Source organism: Acanthisitta chloris, unplaced genomic scaffold (genome assembly GCF_000695815.1).
Source record: "Acanthisitta chloris isolate BGI_N310 unplaced genomic scaffold, ASM69581v1 scaffold6, whole genome shotgun sequence".
Lineage (NCBI taxonomy): Eukaryota > Metazoa > Chordata > Aves > Passeriformes > Acanthisittidae > Acanthisitta > Acanthisitta chloris.
Genome location: NW_008676243.1, coordinates 1,880 through 17,169, shown reverse-complemented (window position 1 = coordinate 17,169; position 15,290 = coordinate 1,880). Strand labels below are relative to the sequence as shown.

Here is a 15,290-nt window from a genome sequence, read left to right as displayed (position 1 = left end):
GTTGCTAGTTGCTGGGAGAAGAGGCTGACACTGCTCCCCCACCCCCTGCCTACCTTTCAGGGCAGTTGTTGAGAGTGAGAAGGTCACCCCTGAGCCTCCTCTTCTCCAGGCTGAGCCCCTCCAGTTCCCTCAGCTGCTCCTCAGGATGTTCCCTCCAGACCCTTCTTCAGCTCCATTGCCCTTAGACTTACCTTTGTGTGATGAACTCACAGTCTGTAAATCAACTAGCTGTTAAGAATTAGGTAAAGCTGCTGCACACACGTGGTTAGAAAACAGAGCAGCTCTCAAGGGTCACCCAGGAAAATGCTGAGGTTGCAAGCTTAGTCCTAGGTACTGAGTGCAGTTCTAGTTTGCCATCAGTAACCCCAGCAGCAGTGTGTACACACAGACAATGCCAGGCTTCAGGCTGCTCCAATTCCTGAGTTCCTGAGAAATCAAAGAAATGCTTCAAACCAAACAGGACATGGTTCAAGAACACACAAACAAACCAACACACTGAACAGGGGCACTTGGCTGCACAAATCTGTGATAAAGAACAAGAGGCTGTAACTCACATTTCTGCCAAAAAAGGAATGTACAGAGGGTTTCAGGAAAGGGTAATGTGAGTCAGGGTCACAATGCTGCAAACCCACCAGAATGTGCTGAGGGGCTGTGGACATGCTGCCTGGGACAGCAGGGGACAGGATGCTGCAGGGCATTCCAGCCCAGCTCCACATTCCTGTGCAGGAACAGGAACTGTGCCCATTGCTAATTGAGCTCCTCCATCTGGTACCAATCAGCATCTCTGCTGGAACACCGGGGCCAGTTACCAGCAACACTTCCCAAGAAGGCTGGGCACCAGATGGAGAGAACCTGAGGAGAGGAAGGGAAAAGGATCAGAGCTCTCTTCAGTTCTTTCTCAACTAGTTTATTCAGTTTACAAAAGACAAAGAATGAGGGCAGAAATTACAGCCATCTTCAGATAAAAGACTGCTGCAAGGAAAAGGTAATTAAACTCTCTGTGACCATACAGAAGACAAGTAGTAAGAGGCTTACAGTGAGGCAGGGAGGGTTCATTAGGTTCAGGAAATAACTCCCACTTTCCAAGTGCTGCAAGGACAGCACAGAACTGGGGAGAACTACTTCAGGAGCTGATGACACTCCTGGTATTGGAAGTCTAAAATCAGAGTAAACACCTGCCAGGGTAGTTCCTTCTGAGAGGAGCTAAAATAGGTGCTTCTAAAAGCCTCTTCCAGATCACTTCCATGGCTCTGTATTTCCAGAGGCAGTTCAGGGGCGAGCATGGTACCAAAGAGATGTTTCCTTACTGCTCTGGAGCTCCACTACACCACTTGCATAGGTTTTAAAAATCATTTATGGCCACTGATAAAAAAAAAGGCCAACAGCCAAGTACACAGTCCTGTGCCAATTTCATCCAAGACAAAAAGGTCTTCAATGTGAGGAGTAAAAGTAATAAACATGCTCCAAATCAGACAAGGTTGGGTGTTCTCAGCCAGCTCTAATTCGGTTACAGGGCAGGTCTGATTTAAATTCATTCTATAGGTTAAGGAAATGCAATTACCTACTCCCTGCCCAGCATTTGCCAGCAGTACCTACCCTGGAACTACTGACCTACAGAGGAAACACATAAATGTGCTCAGACTGGTGGTAGTGAACAGGATAAATGAGCCACAGGAGAGAGGACCCAGCCTTCCTCCCTAGGAGACTTGTAGTATTACAAAGCAGCTGCCAAAGTCTGGTCCAGCCTGTGGTAAGGTTAAGAAAATGAATTACTTCTGGCACAGACAGCTGGATTTCCACTCCCCCCCAGCATCAAGCTCTCACTGTATATGTGGAAGACTGATTAGTGAGGTGGACAGAGGTTGCAAGTGACAACATATCTAGAATATATATATGGATATTGGAAGAAGGAGATGAAATTATTCCATTTGGACTTAAAAATTCAGTCTCTCCCCTAATTATACACATTTACTTCCTTCATCAGTAGGTCATACAGATTATCAGTGTGTCAGAGCACATACTATTTATAGAAATTCTCTTTACCAAAACAAGTACTTTGGTAAAAATTGTCCCTTACGACTTACTTTGTTCAAGCATAGCTGATAAGTTACTACAACCAAGGAAGATCAGTGAAAGTCATATAACAAATGCCAGAACTGGACTCAGTCCAATACAAAATGGGCAGAATTTAAAAAAAATCATATAAATAGTCCTATGTACACTTTGGTTGCCAACCCTGGGGCTGACAGTTCTACAGGGAGCAGTAACCTGACTGTCAGTGCAAGTCACCTGTCCAAAATAAAAATAAAAATAAATCAAAATGCACCAAAACTAGATCATGATCAGAACTGTGCTGCTCTTCTCTAAACTGGAGAAGAGAATTTCAGCACCTGGCTCCTCAGTCACACAGGCAACGGTGTCTCACGTTCCAGCAGCAAGAAATCAGTCCCAAACTCCCTGCCTGCTGAAGGCTCTGGCCAGCACCACTCGTGTGCCGAGGGCGTGTGCTGGGCTGGCACTGCCACCCAACGCCACTGCAGAGTAACACCTGACCTGTGGGGTACAAACGCAGCACAGACATTTGGTTCCCAACACGCAGATGGAAAACACAAAGTATCAACAGTAACAGCTCCAGATCCGCGGGAGTGCTGCGGCCGCTAGAGGAGCGGGAGGTGCAGGAGCTGGGAGAAGACGGGGTAGCCCAGGGGCGGGTCTGCAGCCTGCACCGTCAGGTTCCGCAGCAGCACAGGGTGTGCCTGGATGCTGTAACGCTCCTCGTCGTCGTTGGTGGCATAGAGCAGCTCCCAGGACAGGTTGGCCCACTGACCTCGGACAGCTTCAGCATTCAGCTTTCCCACTTGCACTAAAAACTCCTGAAGAGTGAGGACTCTCCCGGTGTAAATTCCCTTCAAGAACAAACAGATGAAGATGTTCAGTACATTCTCTGAAAAGACACACGAGCACTTTGGTTACAAAGCACTAAGTGAAGCTTTGGGGCTAAGTGCTGTGGATATCATCCCTTTAAACATGGCAAAGTGTGTAAGTGCTGGAGTGAGTCCAGAGAAGGGCAGCAAAGCTGGGGAAGGGTCGGGAGCATGAGTCCTGTGAGGAGCAGCTGAGGGAACTGAGGCTGTTTAGCCTGGAGAAGAGGAGGCTCAGGGGTGACCTCATCACTCTCTACAGCTACCTGAAAGGAGGCTGTACCCAGCTGAGGGGTCAGTCTCTTCTCCCAGACAACTGGTGACAGGACCAGAGAACACAGTCTTAAGCTGTGCCAGGGGAAGTTCAGGTTGGACATTAAGAAGAATTTCCTCACAGAAAGGGTGATTAGACACTGGACTGTGCTGCCCAGGGAGGTGGTGGAGTCACTGTCCCTGAAGGTGTTTAAGGACAGACTGGACGTGGCACTTAGTGCCAAGGTCTAGTTGACATGGTGGTGTTAGGTCATAGGTTGGCCTCAATGATCTCAGAGGTCTTTTCCAACCTTAATTACTCTGTGAAACCTGTCTCCTCTGTTTGATTCTTCCATCTAGGAATATAGTCAGGAAATATTGCTGCATCTGAAGAACAGCATGGTGTGATTTTCAACAACACTGATGCCAGTTCCTCTAGCCAAACACAAACTTTTCACAGCCTTCATGTTTTGGAACACGATTGAAAAGAAAAAAGAGCAGTGGAAAAGAAATCACTAGTGATTTTTCTCCTTACCATGTTTGGGTCGTGCCCCAGTGAGAAGAGGAATGGCTTTTCCTGCAGAACTGCTTGCTGCCACTCCAGGTCTGACACCAGCCCAATGTACCAATCGCTGTCATACTCCTCCAGGTAATTAACCAGCTCCTCGAAGTTCTCCACTGGCCCCAGGCTGGCTTTGTCAACCATAAGTTTGAAAGTGTATCTGAAAGGTACAGAACAACATACAGTCAGTTGTGCAGCAAAGACAGCAGGATGAAAGGCTCTTCAGGAAGGCAGAAAGGCTCCATCAAACCCTGTCTGCTACTGCTTGTTCACCTGGGTGTGCTTTTAGCTCACCCAGATGTAAAACACATAAGCTTAAATATCTCTCATTCACCTCCAACACTGTTCTCACTGCCTGATAATGGAAAGTGCCAAACATCTAACTCCATCACAACTCTCTGTGATATGGAGACAATGAAAATGTGTGGTTCTTTCCCCACTTAACACAGCAGAATGGAGGTAGATGCTGTGAGGAAGGGAAGGAGGAAGGAACCTCCATACCACAGGCTGCACTGCACAGGGTCACAGGGAGCATTTATGTAGGAAAAACCTACAAGTATTTTTAAATTCTATGGGTTTTACAGAAGTCTAATGAAGTGATATTTACTTTCAAAGCACAGGACTCTATATAATGTTTATATCTTTTACCTGAATGCTTTTAATGCCAGTTGGAATAGCTCTGGCTTGCTGGTTAGCCAGTCCAAACCAACAGACCAGGGAATGCCACCAGTGTAGGCTCTGAACACATGGCTGGGGGCAGGCACTGTGTTATCCAGCCCAAACAGACCAAAACAACATGACAACACTCCGTGGATGTACAAGTCTTTCAAAGCTTTATCTTTCATCAGGTCTGCAAGTAAATTGGAAGGCCTTTCTGGCAGATGGAAAAAGTCCAGCTGACTCAAAACAAAGTGGTACCATTCCTCTGGAAACCTCTGTCTCATTTCAGTGATTTTGGAGGGAGGTACAGGGGCTGTTCTCCATTCTTCAGGGATGCTCAATAACTCTGAGTAAGAACAACTAAATTCAACCTGAGGTAGAACTTCTGGATGTTTCCCTCTGTCTACAGCAGGCAGCCCAAGCACCACAGTCCTGTATAATTTGTCTTCTGGTGACACTTCTTGTGGGAAGTCTTGGCTCTGCATTTCTACAGACCCTGGAATAGACAGATGCACTTTTGGTGTCAGTCCCAACTGCACAGGTTCTTTTCTGTCTTTCCTTCTGTCACTGGGTTCAAAATCAAAAATGTCACTTTCATCAGACCAGTCCTTGATTGTATCAACACTAAAGCTGTCTTCTTCCCTCAGAGCCCTGGATCTTCCCACTGCACCTCGGGGCTGATTTTCTGAAAATGATCCTTTCTTGTTCCTGTCAGCACTGTCTGGGCTTTCCCATGTCTTGGATTTTTTATAGCAATACTGGACAAGCATCCACACGAGGACTTTGATGAAATCATCTTTCAGGTGCTTTAAATTCTCATGAGAGTCAATTATTCCAGATAAGACATTTCTGGCATCGGAATACAGACGCACAGGTACCACTGTGCAGGGAGTCAGAATGTGTCCAAAATGGGCATTGGGAGAGAGAATCTTTGTGTGCTCCTGGGGTTCAAAGGCTGTTTCAAAAATTTCATCAACTCTGTGAGCTTCAGCAGCATGACAGGATGTTTCCTGCAGTTCAAGTCCCTAAAGCACACATGAAAACAACTTAATTTTAGTCTTCATCAGTACATATTCTTAAATGCCAGAAAGCTGTTTGTGGCAACAACATTTTTCTGAACTGTATGTTCCATTGTCAACATTTTCACAACAAATCTAACTAGAGGTAACAGTAAGAACAAAGCACTCATTGCAATTTTAGACACAGAACAATGTCTTAAATAAACCTTTGCCTCATGCAGCTCTTATCCAGCTTATTAAAGATACTATGTCACATGCCAGAGGATAAAATATTGCACATCTGCTACATGTGTCAGGGGCAGGACTAGTTAATATAACAGTAACACTCATCTTAAGAAGTAACTGTAACACCAGGTAAATCAGTTACATTGCTGAAATGTTACAAAATGTTTCCCTGATTTCCAAGCATTATCTCGGTGCTCAGCATGCACTTACCTTAATGTTAACACCACAGTAGGTGAAGCCTTTTTCCAGCACCAATATCCACATCAGTCTATCCTGAAAGCGGCACAAGTAATGTGATCCAGGCAGAGAGAGACCTAGACAAGAAAAAAATCCAAACAAAAACTATGCACTACTTTGGCATCAAAGTGATGAAAACCTTTTGTACATGTCCAGTAAAGAATTCAACTGCAAACAAAGTATTTCTGCATCGACATCACAACCAGTTAAAATTGGCTAAGTAGTACCTTAGAATCTTAAAGAAACTAGTTCCAAAGCTGGAGCTTGGAACTGTGGTGTTAGCTTGCTAAAAGCTGTGGAGAACAGAAATCTCACACAACTGCAAGACTATAATATTCACACTGGACCAGGGTTAAGCAACTCCACCCTCTATTCCCTTTGCAGAGATGACTCTCATAATTAAAGATCATCTTTGGCTGCATTTCCAACCACAGTTCCCACTGATGTTCTCTGGAGATCTAAAGAATCATGACAAAGCACATGAGTATCCTAATGGCCCAGTTTGCTGTGGAGTATGAAGTTTATTTGTTGTGGGAAAAATAAAAACGTAACTGAACAGTATTTGTTACCTCCAGCATCAGTTCCTAAATTGTTTGCATTCTAACATTAGCAGAAAGTCACAGAATGCCAGAACATCTTGGGTTGCAAAGGCCCTTAGGATCATCCAGTTCCAACCCCCTGCCATGGGCAGGGACACCTTCCACTAGCCCAGGTTGCTCCAAGCCCCATCCAGCCTGGCCTGGAACACTTCTAGGGATGGAACAGCCACAGATTCTCTGCCTCAGCACCCTCACAGGGAAGGATTTCTTCCTAATATCCTAAAATATCTTCTATATTTCTTCCTAAAATATCCCTTAGGATGTGAAACCCAGAGTGTAAATGATTCTGCCCCAGCATCAGCTTACCAGTGGCATAGTATCACACTCGTGTTACAGACACAGAGGCAGAGCAAGAGCACCTGCTCACCTTTAAAGATCTGCTGATCAGTAGCACACACAGTGAACACTAAGCGCAGGCACAGTGGAAATCATCTGTGGTTGTTCTGCAATACCTGTGTGTGTCTCTGCATAAATAAATCTGGTCCCACTGCTTTAAGTCTGACATCACCACAAACAGAGTCACACAAAACAAGCTGGAATTTGAAAATCAGGTCCTGAACAACTCCAGACTAATTAGTACTCAAAACCCCCCCACTCTGGGTCTCAGTGCAGAAATGAGATGACACTTATGTCCAGAAAAGGCACTTTTTATCTTCCCTGCCTATCTCCACAAAAAGAGCAAGGACAGATTTCCTGAGAACTGGTGGTTAGACTGTATTTAAATTACAGTCTAATGCCAACTTTGCTAACACAATGGTTCTATTCTTAAGCATGACATCTGCTGCCAGTTTCTGACCTGCTTCTACTGTCACTCATGCCCAGTGACCACTCACTTGCACAGAGAATTTTAGTTTTAGAATGCTGTAAGATGAAATCAGTGAAACCAACCATTAAGCTGTAGTTAAAATTTAAGTAACCTTTTTCTATCCCACTGAACTAATGAAGTGCATTTTCTTGCTAACATTTTGCAAAGATTTAATTCTTTTCCTGCTAGCTGTTAAAGCAACTAAAACTCCTTTACACAGAAGAAAAATGGGTTTAAATTAGTGACACACAAAGTGGTACTGCTTCATTTTGAACTCAGCTCAGAACATCACGTTTTTTCTTGCTTGAAAACATTCATTCACAGATTTTCCCATTAAAGAAGAGACTTTTTTCCCCCCTCAAGAATAGTCTTTTAAATCATTTATTCTGAGGCATAAATGCCATCACAGCCATGATGGCAATGGGGAGAAAAATCCTATTAAAAACATGTATAGATATAAAATAGATAGGTATAAGAGATAGAACAGAGAGATATATTATATAACATAAATATATCTATTGTATATATAAAACACAGATGGGCTGATGATGTAGACAAAATGAAGTGTCTCTCATTAGAGGCAAAACACTTCCTAGTTTTATTCAATACCTCTCTCTAACCAGTGTTACAGATGCACCAAATGTTTTCTAGTAAATCACTTGAAGACTGTCTTCAAAAAACATGATCATGGTTAACTTCCACTGCTTTCAAGTATTAGTCCATTTTTTTCTAGTCACAAGCCATTTTCTAAGAGGCTTATGTAAATATTTGCCTTTTGTCTAAGGGCAACAACCTTGTGATTATTTAGGTTACGCAAAGGCTGCTTCTCATGAAAAGGAGGATGCAATTTTAGCAGTTATCCTGTCTCCAGCTGGGAAAGAGACTCAGCCTTTTCATCACCTCTGTTTCTCTCACTCTGTCAACTCCCCACCACGATGCCTTTCTCAGGCTGCAAGCTCACAATTGCTGTTACAATCTGACCCTGACTGCATGAGCCATGACAAAGTCCTATCAACAGGTTCTGCTCTCAGCTGTTTACTGCAAGTTAGTCTGTCAAGTGTTCTACAAACATCCAGTCCATACTCATCATAACTAATTAACACAGCCAAATTAGCAAAGTCACCTTCTGGTTCCTAAGTAATGGGATTGATGCAGAGGAAGAGACACACAGAGCGAGAGAGAGGAGTTTGACACAAATCCTTCTCTCTGCTGCCTGGCAAGAGAACTCAATTCATTGCCTCAATTAGGTGGGATGAACACATTCCATCTGTTGGGTTCAGTATAAAAAGATTAGGATTGATACTGTTCTATCACCTTTTAATTTCTCCTTAAAGGTAACAAACCAGAGGGTTTTTTTTACAGGAATGTAATGAGACCATAGAATCGTTAAGGTTGGAAAAGACCTCCAAGATCATTGAATCCAACCTCTGACCAACACCACTATGTCCAGTAAAACCAGGGCACTAAGTGCCACATCTACTAATTTTTCGAACACTCCCAGGGATGGTAATTCCACCACTTCCCCAGGGAGACTGTTCCAATGCTTGACAAACTGTTCAGTGAAGAAACTTTTCTTAATACCCAATCTGCACCTCCCCTGGGCAACTTGAGGCCATTTCTCTTTGTCCTATAGAAGAAGGATAAAAGTCTCCACTTTTTCCTCAACTGAGGTTTAAACCAGATACCATAATTCTCCCATTCTCTAGCAAAATCCTTCCTAAAATACTCAGCTCCATAACCCCACAGTGCTGCTGTACCTACCCAGGCTTCCAGCTGCCAGTGCAGCCTGCAGAGCACCAGCCAGGCTGGGAAGCAGCTGCTGGTAATACACAGTGTCAGGGCAGACACAGGCTGTGGTGCCCACAGGCCCTGGCCAGCTCCGGACAGGCCTTGGGAAGCCAACCAGGAACACAGGCAGAGTGAAGAGAGGCAGCAAGGGAGAGGAAAGGAGGGCAGAGATGGCAATGAGGGTCAGCAGGATCGGGAAGAAAACGACGTTGAGAGTGATTAAGGTGGCAGTGGATTTCCGGCGCTGTTTTTTCTCTGTCCATGATGTCAGGAGAATTGCTGTGGCAAACTGCAGCTTGGACACAAACTGGAACAGTCGATCCCGCAGGAGCCCAACCTGTGAGACACAGACAACAAGCAGGTTACTTGTGGCCTGTACTATATTCAGCATTGCCAATGCTGCCTTAACTACAATAATTTTAAGAAAATGAAGTATGATTATCATTGATTGGTATTAGTGCATATTTTTGGTACAGTTTTTAGCTTCTATCTGCTAGGTCCTGGGCTCTGTAATTCTCTAACAGTGCAAGGAAACCAAGTAAGATTAGATATTAGGAAAATCTTTTTCGCTGTTAGGGTGTTCAGGCACTGGAATAGGTTGCCCAGGGAGGTGGTGGAATCACCATCCTTGGAAGTGTTTAAGAGGTGCCTGGATCTGGCACTGCAATATATTGTTTAGGGGTGACAGCACAGTGACAGGCTAACAGTTGGACTTGATCTTAAAAGGTCTCTTCCCGCCTTGATGATTCTATGACAGACTTCAAGTGGCAAGCTCGTGCTTACATTTACATTATGGCAATTACCAGCAAGAGTCTGATTCCTGTATCAAGGCTTCTGTTCCACCACAGGTCTGGATTAAACACCAACATCTGTATTACTGACACCACCACTATGTCCAGTAAGGCATTTTCTGTATTCTGCCAGACCTAAAACAGAGATATGTTAGACACACATTTAAAAATGCATCTATTCATCTCTGCTTTCGTGACCTGGAATATTTCTTCCAAGTCACCTTAATAAATCATGTAGAATAGAATTTCTTAGGCTAACAGATTTAAAATTCAAATTACCATCCTAAATATTCTTGTGAATCCAATGCAAACAGACACAGAATGAAGGTTTTGTAGTGAACGGTCTAGTGACAGGAACGCTATCATAGCAAACGGAGACACTGGAATTGAAATAAAACAATCATTGATTTCCTTTCCAAAACACAGTACAGCTCTACACAGGTAAGCAGTCTCATTGCAGAACGGAAATCTAAGTGCAAAAAGAGAACTCCTCCCTTCATTATCACAAACTCCTCTTTGTGTTACACTTCCAGGAGACTGAACAGTACTTGCACTAATGGCTCAGGACACAAACATTTACCTCGATGCTTAGTTCTTGCTGTTAGCACTTTTTGTCCTTTCTTTTGTTTTTCCAACAGAACAAAAATACTCATATAAGTAAAAATAAACATGGAATAGCAGTCATCAATCCACTCTCCAAAACTGTTGCTTCTTTATGAAATTAAATAACTGAAATCAAAATTTTACAAAGCAGATGCATTTGTCCCTAACCTACCAGAAAGGAAGCTGTTCCCTTTCCTAGCAAGTTGAAAGAACCAAATTTTTAGTCAGCTTGAAGAATCTCAACTCACTTTGTTTCCAAGCACCTGTTAAAAAAAAAAAATCTACAAGAATAATTTTTTTCAAAAGTGAGCTAGAAGTTATAATGAAAGCCCCTTAAAAGTCCTTTGCTTTCTGAGCTGGGCTTTTAAAAGCTCAACTTCTTAGGTTCACCTCTAAAATAGAAACACATGAATTCACTTTCAAATACTCTGAACCAGTAACCTTGACTTAAATGCACAATTTATCAAGACATTAACAAGCATTTCCAGCTACTGGATTTTTTGAGTTTCATTTAATTTTGTTTTTCTTAGCTCATTCACAGAATCTTGCACACAGTAATCCTAGATTTGTTTCAATCTCCCTACAAGCATCATCTAACAAACAACAGACAGTGTGTATTCCTACCTAGTGTTAGTAAAATCCTCCTGACAACACCAACTTTCATTAGCCTTCTTTGCTTCTCCATGAACACAGTCACAGTCCTGACATCCTTGGGATAAAAGGGGTTTCGGAAGACTCCAAACAAGTACACTCTCTGAATCTCTCTAAGAATCCACACAATTACAAGTAACAGGATCAGAATGTAACTTGCTATGGCCTGAGGACTGGTTCGGGCAAATGAGGCCGAGCCTGCGAAGTGCTGCAGCAGACTCACTTCTAGGAAGGCAAACACCAGCACAGTCAAATAGAAAATAAATTGGTTCCACCCAAATTGCATCCTAAGACCTCTGTGCATATTTTTAGCTTTGCTGGAGGCTAAGTGGCTGATCATGGTGTGCTTGAAGGCAAAACCAATCTCGCTTAGGTTAAGACTCAGTATGAACCCAAATCCAGTCATGAAGAGGATCACACCGAGAGTGCTGGGAATGAAATACGGTGCTATTGCTGTTCCAGCAGAAATGAGAAACATTACTAACAACCTGTGAAGGAGAAAATAAAAAAGATTTGCTTGAAAAGAAAAAGGTTGTAAACAATACTGATACATTTTACAATCATATAAACAACATTTACTTTGTGTTACTTGACATAGGTGAACCTCCTAGTCCAAACTCCAAGAGTTGTTCCATTCCCCACAGAACAAGTGCATCGAGCGGGGGCAGAATTCCCATTGCCCACAAGAATGGCAGAAAAAGAAATAGGATGTGCAAAATCTGGTTTGTCTGTTCTAGAATGGGTGCGTTGACAGCAAACCTGGATAAAAGAAGAAACGGATTTGATTTCTGAGAAGGAAAAGATAACTGATATGTGGGAAGACTTTTCTTTAACCACGACAGCAAATCCCAAAGTAAATACATTACGTATTACATACAAGCCTCAACTGGAGTGTTTTAACAGGAAAAACAAGGCCATACATTTATGCCTGGGGCAGGAACACATTAACTAGAACACCAGGACACAGGCTCATTTTCCATTTAAAGGATTTGAAGCCTTCAGATTATTCAGATTCATTCAGCGATTCAATTACTCTAATTGCTGTGATACTGTTGTGATAATACACTCAAGAAATAGTTGTGCAAAACCTCAGGTCCAAAGACTCCAAGACCTTCATTGTTTAACAGAAAAATGCAAAGTATTTTTTCAGAATCACCAAAGCAAAACCTTACACAAGCCCAAGACCCAAGAGGTAAGGCTGGAAGAACTGGCCTGTTGCCTGTACACAGAGATAAACTCTCTCTAGGAATATAAAATATTAGTTCCTACATAAACGTGTCAAAATCTTTCTGTAAAAATGCAAATATTAGTATCAGAAACCTGAACAAATTCTAAGTGATACACAGTTCACCAGCTAATTCAGTTGAAGGTGGACTGCCAAGATGTTTGGTTTCGAAAGAATTTTGTCAGGAATGTCTCAATTTCCCCCTCAGAAAATTGAATAGAACAATTTGGAGTCCAACACTATGTGTATAACTCTTGTATCATAATTAAAGAGGCAACGAGGGCAAATCATTAACAAAGACATCTCCAAGTGCAAAACTAGTAAAATCAAACATGCTTTTTTTTTAATGCATTTGCAGTAACCCAACTATAAAATATGTACATGTGACAAAGTGATATGAATATCACCAGACAGGGAGAAGGAATGCACAGAGCAAATCTAACAGCATCTTGCTTTAACAGGTTCTACAAATACTTCAGCTAAGAAACTCATCTGAAAAACAGAAATCTAAGTCTCCTAATTGTAGAATGACAAAAGCTCTTTTGTATTACAGAAACATTTAAAAATCCAAGTTCAAAACCCACATAACAAAGATACAGCAATATCCACATTTGCTTGTTCATTCATTAAAACCAATTCAGAGTCTTTTTTTTTTTTCCCTGATGTTTCAAACCCTTTGCAAACAACTTTGCAGAGAATAAAATGGAAAATACTCCAGGATGAAACCTGGACATACATCCAGCACTCCTGGAGCCTGCAGTGTTTAGATCTCTGATTCCAGGTCAGGAACATGTGTTTTCAAAACACATCCTTTAAGAGGGCAGTGATGCAAATGCTCTGGTACAAAAATACTGAAATGACATGGCAGGAGATAATTTTAGCTGTCCCTCACTTACAAACTGCTCTGGACTGCTCTAATTTACAGGGAATGCTATAAAAATTTAGGAACATTATTTTATACACAGCTCAGTCTCAATTTTAACCACATACTCTTCTAGCTGCTTTCTCTGAAGTTCCTACAGTTGATTAAAATCTCAAAACAAAATTTTCCTCAGAATAATTTTATCTTTCTCATCCAAAAGACATTTAATAACCATCACTTTAATTAGCTAAACACGTTATTAGGTTTACCTGTGTGCAAGATCCACTGCAATAAAGACAAATATGTAGAAAGGTCTCATCAGAGCAGTGATTTCATAGGGATCCAGTGCTTGGAACGTGGCTGTTTCTGTGGCTGTGTTTATGATCAGTGAATACTCTCCTATACATACTGTGACCCATCCAAAGACAAAGATCACAACAGTTCCTCCAATGTTGCCATATAACAAGGTAATTCTGTTTGGCAGCAAATACCAAGTTCCCAGCCCACACAACACCCCTGCCAGAAGGGAATGAAATACAGTGTTGATTATATACTTCTTGCCAGGAATAATAAATTTTACTGTCTCTGAACCTATACAGCTGGAAAATTCAAACTCATCTTCATCTGTCAGGGTACTCTGAATTTGCATTCTTTCTACTGTCACTGTTTTCTGCTTGGCATACAGATTTGTCACCTGGAGAGCAAGTGCAGTGACAAACATCAGTCCTCCCGACAGCGCTGCGGTGCAGTAGTCCTTCATAATGCCTAACTGGTACAACAGTGTTCCTACTCCTCCCAACACCCATGGAGTCAGGAAAAGAATGATCTGGTTCACATAAATGTAAGGAGGGGCACAATAGCCTAATTTAAAGCGAGGACCTCCCAGCAGAGTCTGAGGGAAGCGCTTCAAGAAGAACTCCTGCTTGTAATCATTGAGCAGAGGGACATCTGGCCCCATCCTCACGGCTCACAAGTGTCAGCTCAGTGTCATCTTTCCTGTGAGACAACAGACAAAAAGGAGGAAACATTACTGACTCTGGAAGTCAGAACCCAGGGAATCCTTTTCTCCTGTTTTTATTTGCCCAGGTACAGTGGAATCCTGACACATCAGTGTTAGAACCTGCTAGAATACAACTATGAAGCAAACACCTTTAAGGCTCTTTTATCTGAAGCTTTAGGAAACAATAAATGTTATGTATATAAATAAATAATCTGTTCCTGAGAGATGATAAAATCAACTCATCTCCACACCAGAACAACTTCCTAAACCTGGTATTTTTTTCCACCCAGTCTGATTCCAGTCCCAGCTGGCCACAGACCTCTTAATTCCTCAAAACCCTGCTAAGGATCTCTGTACACAGTCACTGATTTCAGTGAACAGCCACACAAGTGCAAGGACGCAGTCACACAGAGCTCCCTGCAAAAATCAAAGCCTTATGTAATAAACTACATGTAAGAAAATATTAGTAGAACCATTAAAAATTGTTTTCCACGTCAGCATTGTTACTGTCCTCCCTACACAGCTCAGCTGCAGAGCAGGATCTCACTGTAATGAGCACTACACTAAAACAAACAGGTCACTTTCTGCTTCCTAAAATAGCGAACATTAAAAAAATAAACAATACTTGTGAGCTGTGGCAGAATCAGCACATGTTCTTCTGTAGGACAATGGACAACGCTGAAAGAAAAGGAAAACAAGATACCTGTAAACATTGACAATAAAGCACCAGATAGAAAGCAGCTATGAATACTCTTTCAGGGAGGATCAGGCAATGTAAAAATAATGAATGCAAAGTGGTAACTATGATATTCAAATCTAATTCAACACTACCAGTCACGAAAGCAAGAATCCATGAATGACAGGCAGAAGTGCTCAAGCTAAGAAAAGCCAGCACAGAAATGCATTAATAATAGCTCCAAAAAGAGATGTTGGTTGTGCATTAGGAGCTGTGCAGGTACTGAAATTCTGGCTCCCTTCCCCTGGACCTGCACAATCTGATGAACACCTTTTGCCATCACTGCTGATGCATTAAAAATGAAACACTGCTAGAATTCCCAAACTATTCTAGGCCCTTCTTCCTACAGTACCA

General features: G+C 42.3%; 1 protein-coding gene across 1 annotated transcript; it reads right to left on the bottom strand.

The window, feature by feature from the left end:
• Positions 1-2,657: 2,657 nt before the first annotated feature.
• PCNXL4 (pecanex-like 4 (Drosophila)) lies at positions 2,658-14,195 on the bottom strand. Its single transcript, XM_009076033.1, has 10 exons — positions 13,470-14,195; positions 11,693-11,872; positions 11,087-11,601; positions 10,139-10,239; positions 9,872-9,994; positions 9,042-9,405; positions 5,850-5,953; positions 4,384-5,420; positions 3,709-3,895; positions 2,658-2,906 (listed from the first exon to the last, which is right to left on the bottom strand). The coding sequence occupies exons 1-10, from the start codon at positions 14,156-14,158 to the stop codon at positions 2,658-2,660; spliced, it is 3,549 nt and encodes a 1,182-aa protein (XP_009074281.1). The 5' UTR covers positions 14,159-14,195.
• Positions 14,196-15,290: the final 1,095 nt, after the last annotated feature.